The sequence below is a fragment of the Excalfactoria chinensis genome, chromosome 1, assembly GCF_039878825.1.
Source record: "Excalfactoria chinensis isolate bCotChi1 chromosome 1, bCotChi1.hap2, whole genome shotgun sequence".
NCBI lineage: Eukaryota > Metazoa > Chordata > Aves > Galliformes > Phasianidae > Excalfactoria > Excalfactoria chinensis.
This window is the reverse complement of record NC_092825.1, coordinates 173955740-173977921: the sequence shown is the minus strand read 5'-3', so window position 1 is coordinate 173977921 and position 22182 is coordinate 173955740. Positions and strand designations below refer to the sequence as shown.

Sequence of the window (22182 nt, the reverse complement as noted above, 5' to 3'; positions counted from 1 at the left end):
GCAGCATGGGCATGAAACTGCACAGTTACTTAACTGAACTTAAACCAGTCTGGGAGGAAAATAATAGAACCAAAGCATAAGTGATGGAAAACTATGTGAAACCTATTTCCCTTTTCGTCCTTAAAACAAACAAACCAACCATGCCTAAAACTGGATTTGAGCAGATGAGTGTTTGATTGCTTTGGGTTATGATACATACTTTTACACTGAGGTTTTGTGTCTTCTATTTGCTAGGAGACCGAGTCAGGACTTGGTATTATGGAAGAACCTGAACTCACTCTTGTGAGCTCAAATGACATCAGTACTGCAGAATCAGACGCTGAACATATGAACCAAGAGAGAAGTAGTGAGGATCAAACAAATAACCCAGCGTGTACGGACAGGTCTGCTGTCAGTGTTCTGACTGAGGTGAGTCTTAGTTCATCTGTTGGGCAAAGGGACCGCAATGGGTTTCTTTTTAAGGTTTGTGAATGCTTTTAGAAGCATTCTGATCCTGTCAGTATCCATTCCTGATGTTTTTCTTGCATCTGCTAAGGGGAAGCGACAGTCTTTTCTTGTATCTCATCCATATTAGGGTACTGTATGAATACTTCAGGTTTGTGATGTATTTTTTGCCTTTTCAACTAATGATTCCTTTCCAAACAGAAAAGAGAATTTTTACCACTGGTTCCAGACACAGATTGTTCGGTGCTCGTAAGGCCTGACGGCTCTTCCAAAACCCACAGCCCTACTGAGGGTCAGCGTCCATCACATCAGACTGCAGGTAATTACGTGCAGCTTCAATACACTGAGGTTTTAACTTATAAAGTCATTGCTAAGATACACCTCTCCTTTGGAAAACGGAACTTCTCTTGGACAAGTGCACGTTGCTGTTTGTATCCACTTGGCCTAGGTTTGGTGTGTTTTACTGACAAGGAAATACTTACCTGTCTCTTCATATAATAGACCATCTTAAGCAAGAGATGGTAATGGCCATAATTAGAGACTTTATTTGGCTTTACGTGTAACTATTTAGTTTTGAAACTGTGATAATTTGTTGCATGTCATTAAATACTCGGTGCACCTTCCCTTGGTTGTGTTTCCTATCAGTCAGGGCCCTCTGCAGTTAGAAGATGTCTTATTCTGTTCTGATGATGCTACAGAACATAAATAGTGAAACACAAAAGAAAGGATCTACCAGGATATAACCATTTGTTCGGGCCTTCTCAGGACCTTGGTGTTGGTTTTGGTGCAGTATCCTCTCTTGGCAGTACTGCTGATGGTTTCTAGATTCCATAGCTCTGAATTACTGTTTATTGTACAAAATAGTCCCTTTGTGACTCTGTTTGTCAAAACAGGTCATGGTCAGCATCTTAGGAGAAATGCATTGTAACGTAGGAATTAGTCAAGGTGGTTTCTTTGCAGAAAGTGAGAAATGTTTGGACTTTTCTTTCTCAGTGATGCTGCTGGAATCTGCTTCTGCACCAGGGAGTTTGCAAGAAGCTTTTGTAAAAAGAAAGAAGGATTTCATCCAGAAATCCCTGAGAAGAGTTGAAGAAATGAAACAAAGAGAGAGAGAAAACGAAAAGCCAGAAGGCAGCCGGGTTCAAAGGAGAAAGAGTGAGACATTAAGCAGTCAGAAGGAGTGTCTGCCTGTCACTGGTACGTTTACTTGGGCATGTGACATGGGACTGCTTTTGTTATTTAATATCAAAGCCAACCTTCCCAATGTGTTGCATCTTTGCTTTTGCAGTCGGGTACTCTTGAATTTCTCAGGGATGTGGGAAGCTCCTTTTCCCTCATTTGGCTGCATCTCACGTGGGAAGCAGTCTGCATTTAGCATCATGAACAACGGATTGTCAAAGAACTGCACTAAGTGAACTAATGCATCTCTAATGCCTGGTAGCGGGGTTTGGAAGGCACCTGTTGACAAGCATGGCTGGCTCCAAGTACAGCCAGATGATGAGGCACGGTGGTTTTTAACATGAACTGCCATCTCCATTGTACTGATTCTGCTTCTTTTCTTTGTAATTCCATCTCAATCTTTAAAAACTCTTAAGCTTTTGAGTTCTTGTATCCTCAAAAACTGCCATTGACACTTGATTTATTTATTTTTTTTTTTACTAATAATCAGTACCATAAACTGTGAGCAAACCTTTACTGGGGTGCAGTAGTTTGCATTATGAATGGATGTATTTTACGAATTGGAGATTTAGGATACATTTTGTTTGTCTTTTGAAGGGAAAAAAGGCGCAGTTGTCAATCAGCTGAAGAAAGTAGGAGAAGTGAAGGTGTGTTCTCCAGAAGACAGGAAGGCTGGCGAAGCTGAGATGTATCAGCGCACCTCCAGGTACTGCACCAACAGCAGGAGGAGCTTGGATTCAAAAACCAGAAAGTTGCTGTGAACCCAACGCTGTGTTTATACAGGTGGACACTGAAACATGCCCTGCCCCAGCTCACAGCAAGCACTGGCAGCCTGCCCAGCTGCACTCAGCATTTAGTAATGATGAACACGTACAAATACAGCTGTAGAGTGGGGTGTCTGTTAGGTCAGCTAGCAGTTAGTTGAAATGATGCCAGATCAGGGGATAGCTCACTCAGAATTGCTTTGTCTTAATTTCTAGCAGTTGGCAGTATAAACCCTTAAGGCTGTTAATGTATTTCTGCCTTCCCACTTTCTTTTCTAACAGTATTTTTTCTAATGTTCTGACAGACTTTATAATCAACTTTCAGAAGTAAAGACCAGAAAAGAAGAAAAAACAAGGCAGGAAACTTATGCTAAAAACAGAGAAAGGGCTAAGGAGTTTCAGAAGGTAAAGTAACTCCCCCCCCCCTTAGCATCTCGAGCTGGTCAATTCGTGTCCCTTAGCTTCTAATCAGACTGGAGGGAAGCATAATTCTGTGGTGATGACTGAACATTTCAGCACGGCCTCTTGGGAGCTATTACCTTTTTAGAGCTTTCATAAGCATTGCTATTGGCTTCATCTAAGACAGCCCCAGTTGAGGCACTGTGCTAAAACCATGAAGCTCTTAGAGCTCAGAGTTTTCTTCTCTGAAAGGCAGCAGCCTGAGGTTGAATTCTTGTGGTGACTTGAGGTCAAGTAAAAGGTCTGAGGGGATCCAGCTGCAAGTGTCAAACAGTATCAATGAGACCATGATCCAAGCACTTCTGAACAAAGGCAGGCTTGGTGCTTCCCAGGGAAGCCTCTGCTACCTGCTCTTACACTTCTCTGTTATATAGTAGCATTACCTCACTTGTACGGCTTAGCTTAAGAAATGGTGATATTAAAACTATGCTATTGCCTTGCTTTTTTAAATCTTGCAGAAAATGCTGGAGAAACTACGAGCCAAGAAGCCAGGGAAAACACCCAGACTAGAAGCCTCTAAACAAGAAGCACTGCTGTGTTAATACTTTGAGTTGTATCGAACAGCGAGATCTGCATTAAACTAATTCAGGTAATGGCTGACAGATGCTTTCTACAATGCTATCTACTTTAACAATGTAGCAACCAGCACTGAGTAGAATGACACTGCAGGAAAGCTTTACGTGCCTTAGTGTTTGAAAGTGTACCTGTAATATATGTTGTGTAAAAGCATCATCAAATAAAGTGTTTTTAAAAACCCTTGAGTCCATAGCATATAAGACAACAAGGTCTTCAAAAAGCTTCAAAAAGGTGAAACTTCTACCCCTACAAAATAATTCCCTGGCTGCAGCTGGTTCTTTCAGGCATCAGTTTTATTTGAATGTTGGTTTCTGTATGAAGTAAACAGTTACTTGAACAGTTTGAACATAGTTGATAACCCTTTCCTACTACAACCGCACCTTGATCCATTACTTCAGCTTACAGGTCTATGAAGTTTAAAATACTTTAAATTCTCAGTTGTTACAAGAAATAGAGGAGCATTTAAGAGCTGTCCTTTTCTTTCTTGCAAGAGATTTGCAGCAGTATCACACTGGGACCTGAAAGAAGAAAAGATAATTAGCACCATAATTCAAGAGAAAGAAAAGCACTTTGAGTTACTGACTTCCTATAGGCTGAAGCAACCTAACTTCATAACAGTGTGCCAATGTAATGCAAGCACACACATACACATCCCTTACTTTTTGCCCCTAAACCCTTAAGTATCATTTTGCATGCTAGCTCTGATTACAGGTTCCTATATGTACTCTATCTCTAATATTCCAGCTCAACATCACTGTCCACTTCCTCACCTATTTGGGATTATTTATTTCCATGCAGTTTCAAGAACATGCCAATACACCCAAGCAGAAGGAAAAAGCATTAAAAGAACAAGACAGCTCATCATGCCCCAGCTGTATCAATATTCTCTTCCACCTCTACATGCTGTGTAAGTCACCTGGTTGTAGATGAAATCAAGTAGCATTCTGCCTGCATTAGCAATTCAGAAAGTGACACAGCAGTAGCTACAGGTGGTTTCTCATTCCAAGCAGCAGTGTAACTTAAGAATTGTCTCCTCTGAAATAGACCACAGCACACACAAAGTGGCTACAGCATCCTGCTAAAAGGAGTTCAATGTACGGTCACTGCGTTAAGAGCTGCTGGTTTTCCAGCCATGCAAACCCTCTTTGAAGTGACCTTGAATTTCTTCTGGGTACCAGCGCTGTTGCTAAGCATCTTACCTACAGACTTGCTGTGGCAGCACTCAGGTCCAACTTCTCACCCCCTGACATTCAGTGACAGCAGAAGACTCTGAGGACACAAAGGCACATCAGTTAGTATAAATTAAGAGTAAAACTGAAGTTGGATGCCAAGTGCAAGGAGCAGCCTTTTGTTTTCCATTTTGAATGCATGACAGTTCTGTCAACAGCAGCTTCTGGAGTTCAACAGCTGAAGATTGCAGCTGGCACTTGGGTTGTTCGGTAGCCAAGGAGCCACTAATACCCAGCAGAAAGTAGTGCTGTGCCTGCGGCCTACACCAAAGTTTTATTCCCAGCAGACCTACTGCCACACAATGCAGCAATTCAAGAGTCTGGTGGACTTGCTTTATGGTCATGTCCACAGCTCACCAGGAACAGCCATATCCTTGCAGCCTTGGTAATGACCAGATCCTCTCCCTTTACTGCTGTTTTTTACAAGTATTTATGACTAGCTTGCAGGTACACACCCTGACCCTGATACTGCCAAAATCTGGAGCAAGTGCTGCCTGCTACTGGGCAGCCATATCTACACTCCTAGACAGCTGTCTCAAGTTTTGATCTTCTAGAGTCATACATAGCAACCAAGCTTCCATCAAGTTGCCTGAAACCTTTTCTGAACTGAAAACCCAGTGCTTACCTATCCAACAGGTAGTTTCCTCTTCCACAGCTAATCCATTTCACACAGCCAATTGATTGTTCTGTATCCCAAGGCACCTGTTTAAAGAAACAAACTGAAGACACCAGGGAGAACCAGTGGGCAGCTCTCAGACTGACAAGTCCTACCCAGCATAGAAGGACCGCACTCAAATCCCTGAAGAGGGCAAAGCCTGTATCAGCAAGAATACCAGGTTCAACAACCACAGCAGAGTGAAAACCAACGATGCCAAATGCTGAACTACTGTAGCACTGGTTATTGAACACCCCATCAGAAGATTGCTGCTGGGTGCAGATACCATTCAGTGCAACAAGCACAGCAGTCCTCAATCAATACATGCATGTTAAGTTCAAGCTCTCCACACACCAGTTAGTGATAAGCTGAAGTACCAGTTTTTCTCTGAAGTTGCCATGCAACTAAGAGGGAAAAGACATTCCATCAATTGCAGCAGCCTCCTAATTCTTTCTAGTGTTCTTTCTATTCCCAGCACAAAAGGTTTATGCAACTATTGTCCTTGTTTTACTTTAAGCTACGTTCTATAGAATAGCACTACGCTCCATATAACCCAGGACTTGTAACACTGCAGTAGTAAACTGGCTGAGATGCTCAGAAATCAACTCAAGCTTCAAAGATTTTAAGTCTAACAAGAGAAAAGCAGTACTGCTGAATTACATAGTGAGCAAGAATCCAACACACTCATTGAGTTACTTTAAGACTGGACAGACATCAGAGGGCTGGATGTCTTAATTTAAACCTAAAGCCACCACAAGGAACAGGAAATCATTTTGGGATTGAAGTGGGAAGCGTCTGTTTCAAGCCAACCAGAAAAAAGCCCACAAAGAGGTCTGGAAGTTCAACCCACACAATTAAACATGTTTTAAATCTCAGAACATGCTCTTTTTCACTCTTACCAAGCTTCTCCGTTTGATTCTTATTTTTTTTCCCCGTTTTATATCAAATGCATGAACCTGAGGGAAAACATGACATGTTACTTCCATTCCTGAAACAGCACATGAAGGTTTGTCTTGTAGTTCTATCCCACAGAGCTAACAGGTAGCTCCAAGGGTAAAAACTAAACCACAAGTTTGTTCTGTGAGGCGTTTCCAACGACATGAACCTACAGAAGAGATCCCATCGGGATAGACCTCACCATTTCTGGGACCATAAACTAATGCAACAAAAAACATCAAGCGGACTGGAAAAGCATCTCGCACAGATCCTATGAAGTGCCTTCTTCTGTCATGACGTTTTGGGGAAAAGGAAGGGAACCGTTACACTGCCATTTCATCTGGAAGATGCAGCACTAACTCCACATCAACAAGTTTTGTGTTAAAAGTTATTGTTACATGGACAGCATAAAACAGGAAATTAACTGCATTTATTCAAACACTCCTAACTTCTCTTAGCACTCATTTCCTTTTAAAGTAAGGCTCAAGTTGAGCAAGTTCAGCTCATCACTTTATTTCAGACCAAAAGATCTTTCTTGGGATAAATCAAAGTTAAAGAAATCTTCACTTGAGACTGAAGAGGAATACTACTTTAAAACAGACTAACATAGCATTGAGCTACGCCCCTGCAACCCTCCAAAAGGCACTGAGCTTCATCAGGTGAATAGCTCCAGCCACTGAAAAACAGAACCCCTCAAACACCGATGCGTTTGCAGAAGCTCAAAGGGCAAACTGACCTGTAAGGGAGCTCGTCTCTGCCAAGCGGCTTTCTGCATTTCTTCTCTCATTTGTTCTAATCACCTGCCACCTGAAAAAGCAACATCACTGCAGGGTTACAAAATCACATGCATGCACATACAAGTAGAACCTACAGCAGTGAATTCTAGAACCTTCAGAAGTCATTTCTAATCACCGCAGGCATTTCTGATGACCTCTCCCACTGCGGTGAACATTAAACATGTAATCTGATAGTTTTACTAACAAACAAATGACCAGCCTATTCACTGGCAGCATTTCTGCACGTTCCATCCTCAGCACGGATACGCAGCATGAAGTCAGGCAGCAGGTTTGTTCAGAAAGGCCATTCTCACTCACTCTCTTCAGAGCAGTTGAACATTTTGCCAATCATCACAACTTCCTCAGACAGCCTCGAGCTTAATTCCTGATGCAGCAGCACTCAATAAGAAACAACAGCCATACGGCAGCTCAGAAAGTTGGAGCAAAACATCTAGCTCTAAGCAATGGTTACATTAATTTGGTATCAAACTCACCGAGGTATTCCCCTCCGGTCTGCAGTGGCAGGTGGGCTTGCTGAAAAGAAGAGCAGATCCCAGTATGTGATTAACAGTTCCTAAGTTTCTTCAGCATTTCAGTAACTTAAGCCAGCTTTCCAAGTGTGCTTTGATAAACTATTTACAGAATTGAGCATTGTATGTTTTTCTTCTACTTCCCACAGCCAGCAGGATGCAGAATGCTCCCAGATACAGTTTAGTAGCTTAGTAGATAGTAATGGTGATAGGAGGATGGTTGGACTGGATGACCTTGTGATTCTAGAAGTTCCTAATGCCACACATGCCCATCCTTCAGACTAAGCTGCATTTTGAACCATGTTTGCACAGTTCTTTCACTATATAAGCCTGTTACAGGTCTCATTGTCACCACTGCAATGGGCGTTACAGTGAGGAAAGCACAACCTGTTGCTCTTCTAGCCCCGTTGTTCAATTGAGACACATGTGGAGTTGTGTCTGCCTGCTGAATAACAAGGCATAACACTTAACCCTGCACTACACCTGCAGAACAGCTTGTAGTAAAGCCCAGCCAATAAGCTCTAACATGGACACGTCACTAGCTGCCTTCTGGGAGCTGGATTTGTCTTTCCAAATGAATTACTTCTTTGGGAAAAATAAAGATAAAAGCAGCTAAGCCTTCAGCTTACAGCCCTCACACAACAACCTCCCATAGGAAAAACCAACTTCCTCCAATATTCCTCCACTTCAAGAAATGTTAAAGAACAACATCAACTTCATTGTGCTTTTATCGCATAACAACTTGTCCAACAGTTCCCCACTGCTGTGTTTGACAAACTCCACAGACTCCCTGAGAAGGCAAAGATCCAAGTTCTCTCGTGCTGAACCTCAGCAGAAACAAAGCGTACCTCCTTAACCAGCGTGTTCCACAGGAGAGCATGGGAGTAACAGATCTGTGCACCAGCTGTAAGAATTCAAACAGATCAAAGCGGTTACAATAGCTCATTGCTGCAGAGCTGGAAAACATCTAGGAAGGAAACAATGCAACTGGGCTACAGTTCTGCACATGCAATACAAAACATGCCCTTAGAATTAATTACTGCTTGATTAAATCTAAACACTGTCCCTTCATATAAGTAACACAGCCAACACATGCTTCGGCTGTGGGTTGCGAAAGAAGGTATTTTTCTAAGCACCAGGTTCCAGGTTTTTGTCTACAGCACCAGACAAAAACTGAACACGTGCTGGAACGGAAGGCATCTGCTTCCTTCTTATTCACTGTTTTTGAAACAGTATTTGAAGAGCACATGGAAGTAAAGGTCAGTCAACAATATACTTACTCCATTAACTGTCACTGTCCATTACTGGGCCTCCTGTTTTTTTTTTAAGAGACAGGTATGATTGGGCCTAGGTAACAGGCGGGACAAGCTCAGTATTACTGTCAGATACTGTTGTAAGAACAATTTACACTGTGTCAAGTTGGCATTATCTACTCTAGTACCTTTACTACAACAAAAGCTGAAGGCAGATGCCCCGCTTTGATCCTCCCACAAGGAAGCACGCTTATTTTCATTGCTGGTGTAGCTGTACCTCTTGACTCTCCATGTTAAAGAGTAACTCTCAAGTTTTCTTCTGTGCTATCTCCTAAACCCTCCTGAAGAGGCACGCATCTGATAACATCCCTTGGTGAGAAACACCACAGCTTTAGCAGTAACATCCAAGACCATCTCTCGATGCACTTTCTTCCTGCAGTTTTACTACAGGACAGCTGATCAGATGCTGCAGCTGCACTAGACACCAGTACTGACATCTCCACTAGGGGCACCCAACATAAACCATGGTTGGTTCATCTGCCCTACAACATTCAACGCCAGCTGAAACAAGTATTGCTGTATATCACTGCAAACACAAACTGCTTTTAATATACAGCTGTTAAAGAAGTGACGTTTAGTTTCTGTTCTAGCACAGGCTACAGGCTGGACTGGTAGAAGTTGTGAAGCCCATGAGCTGCCTGGAGAAAAGAACTGCGCACCAACTAGCAGCTTACCTCACACAGCAGCTGATCGACAGTCGTCATCCAAAAGCAACTAACTGAAAAAAAAAACAAAAGAAATGAACATCATCAATCATGGTCAAATAAGCCGAGATTCCTAAAGGCAAAAGCTACTTCTCAGCAAACAATTTGGCAGCTGCAGTGCACTCCCTGTTCAGATGTGTACATCCAGTTCTAATCAGAATTGAAATTTAGTTCATTTCTGAGTCACTCAGCAGTTGAACAGAAACATTCATCACATGAACTGCAGAATGAGCAGGACTCCACACCCCACCTCACTCTGCCTTACCCTGCCAGAACCCCACTCCTACATCCAGTCTGAGCAACTGCAACAAGTCCCCATTCATGCTATGAGATCAGCAGATAGTCCCTATTGTGCTGAAGGGTTTCTATCTCTGCTCAGTCACCTTCATAAGGCCCCACTCTGGACTGAGGAGGGGAAGAAGGGAATAGAACTTTTCATCACACTGCTAGTTGTTTTAAAGCAACTTGGATTTAGAAGAATTAGTTTTAAGTGTTATTCCACATGATGAACAGACAGCCTTAAACACAGGCAATTATGTTATCATTATTTCAAATGTATCAAAAGGATTTTGCAAGAATCTTACAGAAAAATCATCCCTCAAGTATCGGTCTTGAAAAGCCTTCCTCCCTCCAAGTTACTAACTTACAGTAAGGAAACCTCAAGCTTCCTTTACTAAGCCATGAGAGAAGTGGGTCTAGGTTCCCCTTTGTAACACGAGCGTACTTATGTCTATGTGCACATTCATACCTGTTTCTATACTACACTGTTTAATTACAAGAGCTGGAACTCTTAGTTCCGTAGCTCAGTGATCTGCTGGTTACACAGTCAGGCTGCAGAAGGTGGTATTTCAGCACAATTAGCAGCCACTCACTCACTAGTGCACACTTCATACTGCATAGAAGACACGTGCTTGGAAAAAGACAGGCTGTACTTTTTCTCTTAAGTCTCAAACTCACCTTGAATCGATTCTGATGAGGTTGCTTGGCCAACAGCTCAGCGCTGACTTCAGACCAACGTTTTAAGCCAGGAGTTGCATAATAAGGTCTCTGAGAAGTGACTGTTGCCACCTTGCTCACTCATGTTCTGTTCACTCAAAGAGAACACAAACATTCACTTAGCAGCAGCACTCTTCTTTACTTCAACCGCTCCAGCTGACTTTGCTCGCTTTGTTTTGGCCTTTGATTTCTTCTTCTTGTTGGGAATTTTGCTGCTTATAATGAAACAGCTTTTGTCCTAACAATGAAAAAACAATATTCACGAGTCTGGTTTGGAGACACTTTAAGTAACAATTCATTACTAACTTTCCAAGCTTTAGGAACGCTTCAGAGAACTCCCCAATTTCCACACATCCCAACATAATTCCAAAGAGCTCAGACTTCTCTCAAACCATTTTCCTCTTGTGCTACACACCAGAACGACACACATTGGTTAATTCCAGATCCAAGCTCAAGAATTAAGTACTCAAAGCATCATCTGTTACTTCTTTAACACCTCAAAAGAGAAAACAGGTTATAGTATTTTTTCAAATTCAGGATGTTTACTCACCACTACTCGGACATCAAAGTCTGCTGGATTATCAGAGCCCAAGCAGTTCTCATCATCATTGCTGAAAGGCAGGAAATTCAAATCAAATCTGTACTGCACAGCATAAACAAGCTGTTCTTCTAATGCAGCACCACTTCCTCATAATGCATATGGAAATGCTACAGCTTACAGGTCTGGGATGCTCCCACTTCTACATGAGGCTACACTGAGAGTCTGTGGAACTAGATCCTAGCTACCATCACTGGCAGAACCATTTCCACCACAACCCACAGAGTTCTCTTCTACTGGGGAATGGATGCAGATATCAGGTGCTGGCTGGAGCCAACCTCCACACATCAGCATTGATTGAAATGGGAAGGTTTTGATAGCAGGGGGATCCCAGCTGGGGAAGGACAGCATCCTCTGGGAAGGACTTCACGTGCAGCAGGGGTAGAGAGACAGAGGCAAAGCATCATGGAATGAGTGCAGCCTCCACTGCGCTGCTTGGGAGAGGAGGAGACTGGGGGAACTAGTTTGCTTTTAGCTCTCACTGCTTTCACCTGCTACCAATAAGATAAGAAACTACATTCAGCTCCTTGTGCTGAGCCTGCTCTGCCTGTGACAGTGACTGGTAAGTGACTGTCCTGTCCTTAGCACAAGCCATGAGCTGGTACCTATTTTCTCTCTCTGCTCTTTTAAGGATGAGGAGAGAGCAGAAAACACAGCAGTGCTAAGTCAACAGAATCCATTACTGAGTTACAGAAAAATCTAAGAGGTACTTCACCAATGAATATAATGCACATACCAGATGAAAACAGCAATGCTGCACACACAAACTGTAAGTTGGGAACAAAACAGCAACTTTTATACTACTTAAAATGAACTTACTTTGTCTCCTGGATAGGAGAAACGGGGCCTTCATCATCTAAATATTTATGTTTCCGCATTGTCAGGCATTCCCTTTCTAAGTCTTCACTGGCTTCAAGGGATTTCAAAGCCTTTTTGAGGTGTTCTTCATATTTGAGCATTTCAACATACTGGAAATATCCCTTTGCAGCTGCTTGCTGAAAAAATAAAAAGGAACAGATCTTAAATACCACTATTAAAGAAATGAACCATTTATATAATCAACCGAACTGTACTATTAAATGACAGCCTTAGGTCAGCTGGTTTAATTTGTGAAGGTACTGAATGGAAAGCAGCAGTCATCCTATGTGACAACATAAAACTGGATTCATTTTGCTGTGGAGCATCAGGTAGAAGCACAACATGCCAACCCGCATTTGCTGTTCCTTAAAATGAACTTTAAACCACAATTTCTCCCACAAAACAGGGCTCACCTCATAGCTAAGAACCATCTTTAAGGGAATATGTTTTCTCCCATAATGCTTTTCAACAAAAGGGAACTGAAAGCCTCGATCCCTCAGCCTTCTTCTTCGCTCCTGAGGTGGGGCTGTCATGGGCTGCTTCCCACGACGCTTCTTTGGGTGCTCAGAAGGTTTTTTTGTCTTCCGTGAACCACTGCTCCTGTATTTTCGGTGCGCAGCAGCTTTAAACTTCCTTCCTCTGAAGTGATAGGCAAAAATGGCTTTCAAATTGAGCTTGGATTTCCTCTCTTGGGAGGGTTCAGATGGCCTCACCGGGCTCTGAGGGAGCAAAGAGTCAGGGCTTTCACCATCAAGCACTCCTGTATCAGCTTCTGCTTGTTTCCTTGAAGGATGCGATCTCCTCTTTTGCTTTGAAGAGGGAGCAGAGCATTTCCTAGAGTGTTTGCTGCCCCTAGCAGCTGAAACGTCACTGAAAAAGAAATGTGTACGTTCAACCGAACACATATATATGTATGAGTCCCGTTCATAAGCAATTCTAAGGAACCAGGTAACTCACATTTCTGAATCACTGCTATCCACCTCAGCTGACGATGCGTATGTACTACTGGTGTCATCTGAAGACTCCTCAGGAGTGGCGTCCTTCTGCCTTGAGCACAAACGTCCCTTCTGTGCATTTGCTGCACGCTCAGGTCTTTTAGGTCTTTTATGCCTCTGAGTGCACATGAGGCTCTGAGCATCAGGATAATCAGAACCACCAGTGTGGGATTCATCTGTATCAGTCATGTTTTAATCGGCCCTAAAAGAAAAAGTATGTTTGACCCCAGGCAAGACTTTTCACATACAAGCACGTGTGCACGTAAGTCAACAGTTTCTTTAGCTCGTAGGGATGCTGCAGTTCTAAGTCACACAGAAATACTCCCTTTACGGTAATTTATAACCACTTTCAGCTAAGGCTCTAGGCATAAGAACCCCACGTTCTTGTTCCACACGCAGTCAGCCCGCCCACAACCGGCCGCCCGCTCGGCGCCGTTCAGTCTCCTCTGAGGATCGCCCTTCCCGCCCAGCATCCCGAGGCGGACATTTTGCGCGGTTCCCGCCGCACTACCGCGGCTCCAGGCCGCCATGAGGAGCCCGTTTCCTGTAGCCTGCCCGCCCCAGGGCCTTCCTTGCGCTCCCTCTGAGAACCGCTCGGCGAGAGGATGGGCTTTCCTTCTACCTCAGCCTCGCACCGGGTCCTCACAGCGCGGATGGCAGCGGATGCAGCGCGCAGCCCCCACCACCCAGACCCACTCACCTCGCGCTTCACCTCCGCAAAGGCCGCGCAATGGCCGCCCCCGCCGTTAAATAGCGCTCGGCTCTCGCGAGATCAGGCTGCGGGGCGTGCCGTGAGGAGGGCGGGTTGAGGCGGGCCGGTTCTGCGCGCCGTGAGGCGGAGCGGGCGCAGCGTGTGGGCAGTGGCTGCGATTCCCGCTGGCTGTGAGGCTCCAGTGAGTCGCTCTTGCAGGTTTGGCTCCGGGACTCTTTTTATCCTCGTTTACGTGGCCTGAATTTCCCTTCTCGTACCCGCGCTGAGTTCAGCGGCATGTTGGCGCTCTCCGTGGAGGCGCAGCGCGGACAGTTCGGCTCTGTGGCTCCGGCTGTGTTTCCTTCTCCTCCTCAACCCCCCACTCCGATGCGTTTCTATCCAGCTATTAACTTCTCCTTTCCAGCTCCTGCCCATTCGTGCCTGGAAAGGAAAAGCCGAAACGTCTCGACTGTTCCTTGTTTCTGTGCCATCCCCTTTGCCGCCTAGCCGCGCTCCTCAGAGCTTCCCCCGCTCCTCAGAGCTTCCCCCGCTCCTCAGAGCTTCCCCCGCTCCTCAGAGCTTCCCCCGCTCCTCAGAGCTTCCCCCGCTCCTCAGAGCTTCCCCCGCTCCTCAGAGCTTCCCCCGCTCCTCAGAGCTTCCCCCGCTCCTCAGAGCTTCCCCCGCTCCTCAGAGCTTCCCGCACTCCCGCCGCTCTGTGGCTCCGCTACCTTCGCTCGGAGCCAGCCGCGCTCTGCCCTGTTCTCCCTCCCACACCACACAACTCCCCTATAAGTGCCGTTCTCACGCTGCCCGCTCACTGACCCGCTCCCCTCCGGCTTGTTTCCAGGTTGGCCGCCGTGGAGCAGTTGCATCAGGGTGGTTATAGCGGTCTGTTCCGAGCTGGCTGTGCTGTCGCTCCTTTACGCAGCAGGTGATGGTCGGGATGATGCATCGGATGCTGAACTGCGTCCAGGTCTCATCTCTGCCCTTTGCACAACGCCGGGTCTGTTTCAGGAGCTCAGCGTCCTTCTGCACTCAATTTACAACAACGCTGCTGCGGCCGCTCTCTCTCTCTGACTTAATTACTCCCTTTTTTCTTCCTCGGTGAACTCTTAAAAGTCCTGGACTCTGATTCAGACCATCTAACAACAGGCACCGCATCCAGCCTGTTTCCTTTTCCTTCACAGTCAGAGAAGGGAGAATTGCCCATGGAAGTGGACAAGCCCCCAGCTAAGATGGAAATCACTCTACGTAGATAGCTTGCTTTCTTTCTCCGCTGCTTGCTACAGGCAGAACTTGAGGTAGCTGAACTTTGAGCTCAAAGTCTTGGTTGACCGCTTTGTTCTCCCAACCCTTTTTTTTCTAGCATATTTTTTTCCCAAATATTTTTGGCATTCATAGAAGCCAGGAGCTTATTTATCTAGATAGAAGCTAACGCTATCTGTAAGTAGCTATCACACATCACAGATCTTTCTAACAAAAGCTCTATCAAATCTATGAATGTCTTTAGGTTTTTTGCTTTTTTCTTCCAAGGCCTGAGACCCATTTTCTGTTGTGTGCAGCAGGCGTGTGCCTAAGGAGTTAATGATTGTTGGGGCTGGTTTATAGGCAGCATGTAACCAGCTGCTTGTGCCTGGAGCTCGTGGTTTGCCCTTATAGTAGATTATGCTGTTGCATGGCTGACTGAAATATTGCTCATTTCAAAAGAAACTCCAACATTTCTGTTCTGAACAAAGCTTTCTGTGAAAGGCTCTGAACTGATACAGAGCCCAATGCTGTAGAACTTGCTGCTGGTTTGGTGTGTTGTTTTGGCTTTGAGACACGCTACAACCTTCTTCCCCTTTGGAAAGGGAAACACGTGCCTATAAGAAATTGGGAGCCAAGGTTGAAAGTCCATTGTAGCCAATGCTGGAAAAGTAAACATTAAGGTAGTGAAGACTGGGTAAGGCAGTTAATGTGCTTAGAAAAGCGTGGCTTTGGGCTTACAAAGGACAGATAACTGACCTGTCCCTTGAATTGGGTTCAGCATATTACATATTTTGTCTGTACTGAGATGGAAGTTTGAGGACTAGCATATGTAATGCTCTGAAGCAGCTGCAGAGCTGTTAGGCACTCCTTCCAAAGCACATGAGAAAACACTAATCTTGAAGCTGTCAGTTTTTCCTTCAGTCGTATAATAACAATTCTACTGTTGTCTATGTGTTCTTGGGTGACTTTGACAGATAAATTGCATATTGAAAACAGCGTGTTTTAATTTCTAAACCATTATCCTTGTTGACAGATCAGTCACTTCTGCAGCGTGTTACACTGTAATTTCTAACCTGAAGAAATCAGAACCAAGCAGGCAATGGCGAAGGTAGAGAAGTTTGCTTTTCATGTTCCGAGCCTGGAGGAGCTTGCTGGAGGTAAGTCATGTAACCTTTTGTAACCTGGAAATATGTTTTTCAAACTTTCTTTAGTGCTCCCAGCAAATCCTCTGTATAGCTAATGCACTCACACAGAATGTTCTTGCTGTTGGCCCACTGGGAAGTAAAGAAAAGCCCTGTTTCTCTATGCACTGTTAGTACTTTGAAGCAAGTGATAACACCCCTTTCAAAGCCCCAGGTGTCTATTTGAGCATGTGAGCAAACTCTCAGGGTCTTTAATCTGCTGCATCTGTAGGTTTGTACAGAGGTTGTGAAAGTTGGACGATCACAAGCTGAGGTTAATTACACAATTGGGATCACCTGTTCTCCTCTGCCTCCAGCATTTCTTTTGGACCTGCTCAGAACACACCTAACAAGATGCACTATGGTCTTGAGCTCAGCTGGCTCCTCTGCTGATGACTGAGTTGGAACCAGACTCTGGCGAACAACTTATTTACTTCCCAAAGTCTTCACAAAATGCACTTAAAGTTTCTTGTTAATCACTGAACTTGTTTAAGTCAGAATCATCCCTGATACTGAGGTTCTTAGGCAGGTTTTGGGCCTAAAAATACTGATATGAAACAAAAGAAGGTCAGATTTGGGACTGATCGTCAGCTCTGTTCACTATTTGCCCTGTATTACCAGTGGCACTTGTCAGAATATCTTCTCGTGGACAGAAACATGGCAGTGCATATCCTGCAAGAGCAGGTGTTTCCAGACAGCAGTCAGATTACAATCAGCCAAAGGCAGTCTGCTTCATAGATTTTAAAGTCATCATCACTTCAGCTGAAATTTACTACTAATTTTCTTCTCATATAATACTTGGCCATAATTGTAATTGTCTGACCTTGTGAAAACAAACAAACTCTGCTGAATATAGTTTAAGGTTATCCATGTTACTTCACAGGTGCTGTACTTGAAAGCTCTGTGGGATTCTTAATGTGGTAATTAGTGATGCTCTGAACAAGCTCTTGCTGTTCTGTAAAGTTCTGACTCAAACAGCACACCTACAGGTACTAACGCTTAAGCCAGGAGTTTCTTAGGGTATCTGTCTATTCTTTAGAGTGTCTTGCTGAAGTCAAGGCTAGACAGAGATTTCTGTTAGTGGTTTGTCAACCTCTCTGTAATTTTCCCTTGCTAATAACTTTGCCATTTCTTATTCTTTAATTGTAGTTTTGCAGAAAGGACTTAAAGAAAACTTTGCTGATGCCCAAGTCTCTGTTGTTGACTGTCCTGATCTGACTCAGGAGCCTTTCAATTTTCCTGCTAAAGGTAACCCGGTGCTCTCGACTTCTGCAGATCTCTCTAAAGCTATTAGGAGAGTTCAGGTTGTTTTTCAGGTAAAGGATTTGCATGAAAGGAAAGTTATATTTTATTCCTGCATTTGCCTCCCAGTTGATGAATGAACAAGCACAAATAATCCAAGCAGTTGTTCTCCTTTTTTTTCCCTTAATCTATGTCTGCAATTCTCACGTATTTCATACACTTCCACTAGTGTGCTCAAAAGGTTTTGAGTTGGAGTTACCTTCCAGCTGGATGAATGTTTTAGATCCATGGCAATCGCTGCCTGAACCTAAGGAGCTGTGCTTCCATTTGTCTTTAATCCCTTCCATGCATATATAAGTTAAACTATCTCCTTTTGTGTGGGATTCCTAGTCTTTGTCATCAGCTGTCTGGAAGACAGTTACCTTGTCTGTGCTACTCATGATTTCCCTCTATCATCAGTGTAGTGCAAGAAGCACCTTGTGTTTCATACCCAGTACATGCCCAAAGTCATACCAAGTACGTGCCCAAATAAATGGGATGATTTGGGCATCCAACATCTTACCTAAGCATGCTAGAGAAGTAGTGATCTCTAAGTGTGTTGTATGTTTGAGGAACCTGCTCTTTGGTGTGTTAGGCTGTGTGCTGATCTAAAGTTGTCAGGGAAAACACTGTACCAAACTAACCGGCTGTATTCTTCCAGGAATCTGTGGAAAGCCTAGAATAGCAGATGTGGGAGGAGTTCCATACCTCATACCACTTGTACAGAAAGAAAAAGTGAGTTGTTGTGTTGTTGTTTTTTTTCCTGTAGCTGTGGGATTTAAATTCATTTGTTAATAGAAAAGCAGTACCTTGTTGAAATAAAATCAGAACCCAGGACTAACAGATGATTCCACTTGTGAGTTTTCCGTGTGTTCTAAGGTTGCTTCTGATATATATTAAACATAGACTGTGTCAGGAAGTCTTACACAGCGAGAATATCATATGCTGGCTGATGGTTTATCTTCTCTTGCCCACAAATACTGGACTGTATTGAAAGTACATGATTTGTGACAGGAGCCATGGAAGGAACTAGAGGAGCTTGTCTGCACGTCTGTAAATGGCTTATTGTGTGTCAGCGACTTCAAGTCGTGCTTCTTGGTAACAATTGGCTGTATCTGTGTTTTCAAGTCAACAGTAGATTGACATTCCTGTCCTTTTCCAAGAGTATTGTGCCTCCTTTCTGACACCCAGCTCCATCTGCCTTGTACAGTAATTCAGTTTTTTGGGTAAAATGGCAGGGGACCAGACCTTCCCTCTCAGAAAAACAGCTAAGGACGTATCCATTACTATCAGATATTGTGTTGTTTAGACTTGGGTGCTGTGTTCATCCTACCTATCTGAGATACTAACGAGAGTGTTGTGAATGCACCCAGGGATTACAGTGGCAATTTGAGAATGATTAATCCAGACCAGAGCACCGCACCACAATCACGCTTGTGTCTCTTTTGCAGGTTTATGATCTAAATACTGTTGCAAAAGACATAGAGCTGCCCGGAGCTTTCATTCTTGGAGCTGGGGCTGCTTCATCTCGGGTTCTTGGTGTAAATGCTGAGGTCGGTAGCTATAACTGTGATGGTTCTCATTGGTTTAATTGAAATATCAAAGTAGTAGAGTGGTATTGTGCTCAGTGCTTCCTACTTATGACAAAGTGACCATTTAATAAACCCTTTCCATTCCAAAAGCTCATAAACCACGTAGTCCAAAGCTTAAACTGCATATATGTTAGTTATGTTCATTATACTGACTCTTCTGTATTGTTCTTTGTCTCAGCTTATCCCTATTGTGCAAACTAAGAATGAAAAGAAGCCTGCTATAAATGGGAGCTACGTTGCTCAGATAAATCCTGCAGATAAAGGATGCCTGCTTGAAAAGTATAGCAGTAAATACTCAGACTGTGAATTTGGGCTGTTGGCCAACCTTTATGCCAGCGAGGGCCTACCTGGTAAGGTGCGTACTCGGATCAAAGGTAACTTCTCTTGTAGAACCTTGTGGCTGATGGGAAATTCCACCTTTCAGTATTCTTCAATCCCATTTCTGTGATTACAGTAAAAGAGCAATTCCATGAAAGAAGTCTCCAAATGTGAGAAGCCGTGGCTGGTGAATGAGTAGAATTGTTGGATACAAAGAGCCGTATAAAATGTTGAGGAATAAGTAATAAACTTTTCCCTCATAAATCATCCATTCAAATCCAGTCCAGACACACAGTGACTTACGGTTATTGTTGTGCAATGATTGATTTGTGCACAGAAACCATTTACAGAATCTTAGGGGTTTTTTTGTAGGTGCTTTGCCCTCAACACAGCTGGCACAAAGCAGTGCTGGCAGAGCAGCCAAAAACCAGATTATTGCATGGAAACTGAACAGTCTTTTTCCAAGAACTTGTAACAGAGCTGAAGGCAGCCTGTGGATGGAACCGTGCATGGAAGGGAGTTACCTATACAGTTGTTTTGTAACTGACTCAAATACCCTTCACAGACAAATCTAGCGTTGAACATAAAGTCAGAAACAAAGTTGGATCCAGCACTGGAAGGACGTGGAGCAGCAGTGCTGGGGGAAACTCATGCTCTGAAGAAGTAATCTTGGGTTATAAACGTGGGAGAGTTTCAGAACAGCCATTACAGACCTTTGCAGACTGTTGCTGTAGGAGACAACGGTGATGAAATCACTTTATCCTCCAGGTTATTGAAGTGAAAGCCAATGGAAGAACTGGGGAGCTTAACTTTGTGTCGTGTCTAAGGCAAATTTTAGAGAAACACTATGGAGAAAAGCCAGTTGGGATGGGCGGGACGTTTATCATTCAGAAGGGAAAAGCAAAAATTCACATTATGGTAAGTCGTTCTCAATTCGTATCACTTCTCCGGTGGTGCAGTGGTAGAATTGCTGCTTGCAATACCAGAGGCCCGGGGTTAGAATCCCCCCTGTGGCGCAAGTGGCAGAAATGCTGCTCTGCTACACAGAAGGGCTCAAATCCCGGGAGTTGGACTCGATCTCTAAGGTCCCTTCCAACTTGCACGATACTATGATACTATGATGATTCTGAAAGCAGAATTATAAATCGAGATCTAATTTCTTACTGTCTTGACTTCTTTCGCTTTCCTTTTGTATTGTGTAAACCCTTAGATAAGCATTGTAGTAAAGAAGCAAATCCTACAAAACCAACGTTAACAAAACTAATGATGCTGTCTTACTTGACCTCACTTCTTTGATCTTCTAAAATCCATGGGCAACCAGTGAAGGGATTGTATGACGGTTGTAAAGTGAAATAAAATACAGCAATTGAGATGATACTTATAGAAAGTAATAAGCTGAACTTCTAAAATAGCAGGAGGAAAATCATCACTTCAGTAGTTGTCCCAGCAGGTATTTGCAACGAAAGAAGCAATATTCTGGGTCAAAGTAATGGGCTTCCAAAAGGCAAGAACAAACCTGAACGGAATAGTGGGGAGGAAGAAGGTGAGGGGAAGCTGACAGAAGAAATGCCTTGATGTAAATATCTTTATCTGACTTAAAGCTTTTGCTGTGCAGCCTCCAGAATTTTCTGCCTGTCCTCTGAACACTGACGAGGATGTGAATAACTGGCTCAGATTCTTTGAAATGAAGGCTCCGCTGGTTTGTCAGCCCATAATCGTTTCAAGAGATCCAGTGAGTCTCCACCTTTCTAAGTATAAACTGAGTCTTGGAGTAAGTTTTGTTGTGGATGTGGTTTTCCCTTTAAGAACAGAAGTGTGTGTGTGCTGTCTTAAGCTTTCAGAGTGTGATAAAATACAAGCCTCTCTTTTCTGTCATTGGTTTCACTTGAGACTTGGCCAACCAGCTCTGGAATGTAGTGAGCATTCATAGTGGATTTACCCGAGTGCTTCTCTTACACTTGCTATGTGCAAGTGTTTGCATCCCCAACTTCTCAGCACTGTTTGCATTCACAGCTGGCCACGTCAGGAAGAATGTTAAGAGCATGGCGGCTTGGTCAGTCATGTGCTCATGTTGTTCACTGTCTTCAACAATGCTGTGTCACAATGGCTGCAGCATGAGTCTCAATTGCAGGCACAAATTAAGCTTACACATCCTGATGCTGAAAAGATATCTAGCGTCTTTCACAAGCACAAAGCTGCCAAGACTCCCAGAATCTGGTGAATGTTACATGGAAAACAGCTGTCGATGTTCATAGAGTCATGGAATGGTTTGGGTTGGAAGGGACCTTCAAGACCATCCAGTTCCCAGCTGCCTTTAGGCAGGGCTATCACCCCCTAGGTCATGCTTCATAGGGCCCCCTCCATGCTGCCCACGAGCACCTCCAAGGATGAGGCACCCACAGCTCCCTGTGCAACTAGACAGACCGTGCTGGTACTGAGGGGCCTTTCTCTGCCCGCAGGGCTTCGACCTGCGCCTGGAGCACACGCACTGCTTCAGCCAGCACGGGGAGGGCGGCCATTACCACGCGGACACCACGCCGGACGCCGTGCAGTACCGCGGCTACCTGCTGCCCGCAGAGCTGCTCTTCCGCATCGACCGGCCCAAGGAGACCCACGGCGTGGGGCGGGACTGAGCCGCCCAAGGGAGGGACGCTCAGATCGTGGCTTTTGGAGTAAAAATGCTGATTTTTGTAACGCTTTTAAATCACGCGCAGCGATCGAAGCCAAAAGCAAATACGCCAGCAATCAACTGCCAGCTTTTCACGCCTGTTCAAGGGGGAGAATCGGGAGTTGTAACTGAAGGGGTTGTGGCTGGAGCTGTAATTTCACTAAACGTTACTAATGCTGTACTTCTTTCGT

General features: G+C 44.2%; 3 protein-coding genes and 6 non-coding genes across 15 annotated transcripts in view; 2 read left to right on the top strand and 7 right to left on the bottom strand.

The window, feature by feature from the left end:
• The window catches only part of CEP295 (centrosomal protein 295), a 38032-nt gene extending 34515 nt beyond the window's left edge, over positions 1-3517 (top strand). Inside the window, exons 24-29 of the mRNA XM_072326814.1 lie at positions 235-408; positions 646-763; positions 1438-1641; positions 2221-2329; positions 2693-2792; positions 3305-3517. Of these exons, the coding sequence (XP_072182915.1) occupies positions 235-408; positions 646-763; positions 1438-1641; positions 2221-2329; positions 2693-2792; positions 3305-3388 (789 nt within the window). The 3' untranslated portion in view covers positions 3389-3517. The remainder of the gene's footprint in view (positions 1-234; positions 409-645; positions 764-1437; positions 1642-2220; positions 2330-2692; positions 2793-3304) is intronic.
• Positions 3518-3703: 186 nt separating this feature from the next.
• Positions 3704-13790, bottom strand: TAF1D (TATA-box binding protein associated factor, RNA polymerase I subunit D). Of its 3 annotated transcripts, none has more exons than XM_072326807.1 (15): positions 13713-13790; positions 12975-13214; positions 12431-12887; positions 11979-12154; positions 11112-11172; positions 10523-10799; positions 9536-9579; positions 8829-8895; positions 8397-8452; positions 7513-7552; positions 6979-7049; positions 6206-6262; positions 5277-5353; positions 4622-4691; positions 3704-3940 (listed from the first exon to the last, which is right to left on the bottom strand). In XM_072326807.1, exons 2-6 carry the CDS (start codon positions 13199-13201, stop codon positions 10677-10679), a joined length of 1044 nt encoding a protein of 347 aa, XP_072182908.1. In that variant the 5' UTR covers positions 13202-13214; positions 13713-13790; the 3' UTR covers positions 3704-3940; positions 4622-4691; positions 5277-5353; positions 6206-6262; positions 6979-7049; positions 7513-7552; positions 8397-8452; positions 8829-8895; positions 9536-9579; positions 10523-10676. The 3 variants fall into 3 exon arrangements, with proteins under 3 accessions (XP_072182908.1, XP_072182907.1, XP_072182909.1); XM_072326808.1 differs by lacking the exon at positions 3704-3940 and adding an exon at positions 4339-4457; XM_072326806.1 differs by lacking the exon at positions 8829-8895 and having other exon boundaries at positions 5277-7049.
• LOC140247532 (small nucleolar RNA SNORA8) lies at positions 5465-5603 on the bottom strand. The gene has a single exon (XR_011902711.1). It is a non-coding gene; the product is annotated as a small nucleolar RNA SNORA8 (small nucleolar RNA).
• On the bottom strand, positions 6313-6445 carry LOC140247535 (small nucleolar RNA SNORA18). Its single transcript, XR_011902714.1, has one exon. It is a non-coding gene; the product is annotated as a small nucleolar RNA SNORA18 (small nucleolar RNA).
• LOC140247531 (small nucleolar RNA Z40) lies at positions 7308-7377 on the bottom strand. The gene has a single exon (XR_011902710.1). It is a non-coding gene; the product is annotated as a small nucleolar RNA Z40 (small nucleolar RNA).
• Positions 7877-8008, bottom strand: LOC140247533 (small nucleolar RNA SNORA1). Its single transcript, XR_011902712.1, has one exon. It is a non-coding gene; the product is annotated as a small nucleolar RNA SNORA1 (small nucleolar RNA).
• On the bottom strand, positions 8608-8734 carry LOC140247540 (small nucleolar RNA SNORA40). The gene has a single exon (XR_011902718.1). It is a non-coding gene; the product is annotated as a small nucleolar RNA SNORA40 (small nucleolar RNA).
• On the bottom strand, positions 9715-9786 carry LOC140247496 (small nucleolar RNA SNORD5). Its single transcript, XR_011902682.1, has one exon. It is a non-coding gene; the product is annotated as a small nucleolar RNA SNORD5 (small nucleolar RNA).
• An 8-nt stretch (positions 13791-13798) lies between the features above and the next one.
• Positions 13799-22171, top strand: C1H11orf54 (chromosome 1 C11orf54 homolog). 5 transcript variants are annotated; one of them, XM_072326809.1, is made up of 10 exons: positions 13799-13922; positions 14891-15004; positions 15985-16108; positions 17282-17380; positions 18075-18148; positions 18865-18966; positions 19184-19360; positions 20092-20241; positions 20939-21055; positions 21783-22171. In XM_072326809.1, the coding sequence occupies exons 3-10, from the start codon at positions 16051-16053 to the stop codon at positions 21954-21956; spliced, it is 951 nt and encodes a 316-aa protein (XP_072182910.1). In that variant the 5' UTR covers positions 13799-13922; positions 14891-15004; positions 15985-16050; the 3' UTR covers positions 21957-22171. The 5 variants fall into 5 exon arrangements, with proteins under 5 accessions (XP_072182910.1, XP_072182911.1, XP_072182912.1 ...); XM_072326810.1 differs by having other exon boundaries at positions 13809-13922; positions 14551-15004; XM_072326811.1 differs by lacking the exon at positions 14891-15004 and having other exon boundaries at positions 13859-13922.
• Positions 22172-22182: the final 11 nt, after the last annotated feature.

Excerpts from the sequence above, each read along its gene's own strand:
- TAF1D (XM_072326807.1), bottom strand. The coding sequence starts at position 13,201 with ATGACTGATACAGATGAATCCCACACTGGTGGTTCTGATTATCCTGAT. Across the intron at positions 11,173-11,978 it reads TCTCCTATCCAGGAGACAAA|CAATGATGATGAGAACTGCT; the intron begins GTAAGTTCATTT and ends CCTGCCTTTCAG. Across the intron at positions 10,800-11,111 it reads ACTTTGATGTCCGAGTAGTG|GACAAAAGCTGTTTCATTAT; the intron begins GTGAGTAAACAT and ends TTTCATTGTTAG.
- C1H11orf54 (XM_072326809.1), top strand. The coding sequence starts at position 16,051 with ATGGCGAAGGTAGAGAAGTTTGCTTTTCATGTTCCGAGCCTGGAGGAG. Across the intron at positions 18,149-18,864 it reads CACTTGTACAGAAAGAAAAA|GTTTATGATCTAAATACTGT; the intron begins GTGAGTTGTTGT and ends TCTCTTTTGCAG. Across the intron at positions 19,361-20,091 it reads GCGAGGGCCTACCTGGTAAG|GTTATTGAAGTGAAAGCCAA; the intron begins GTGCGTACTCGG and ends TTTATCCTCCAG.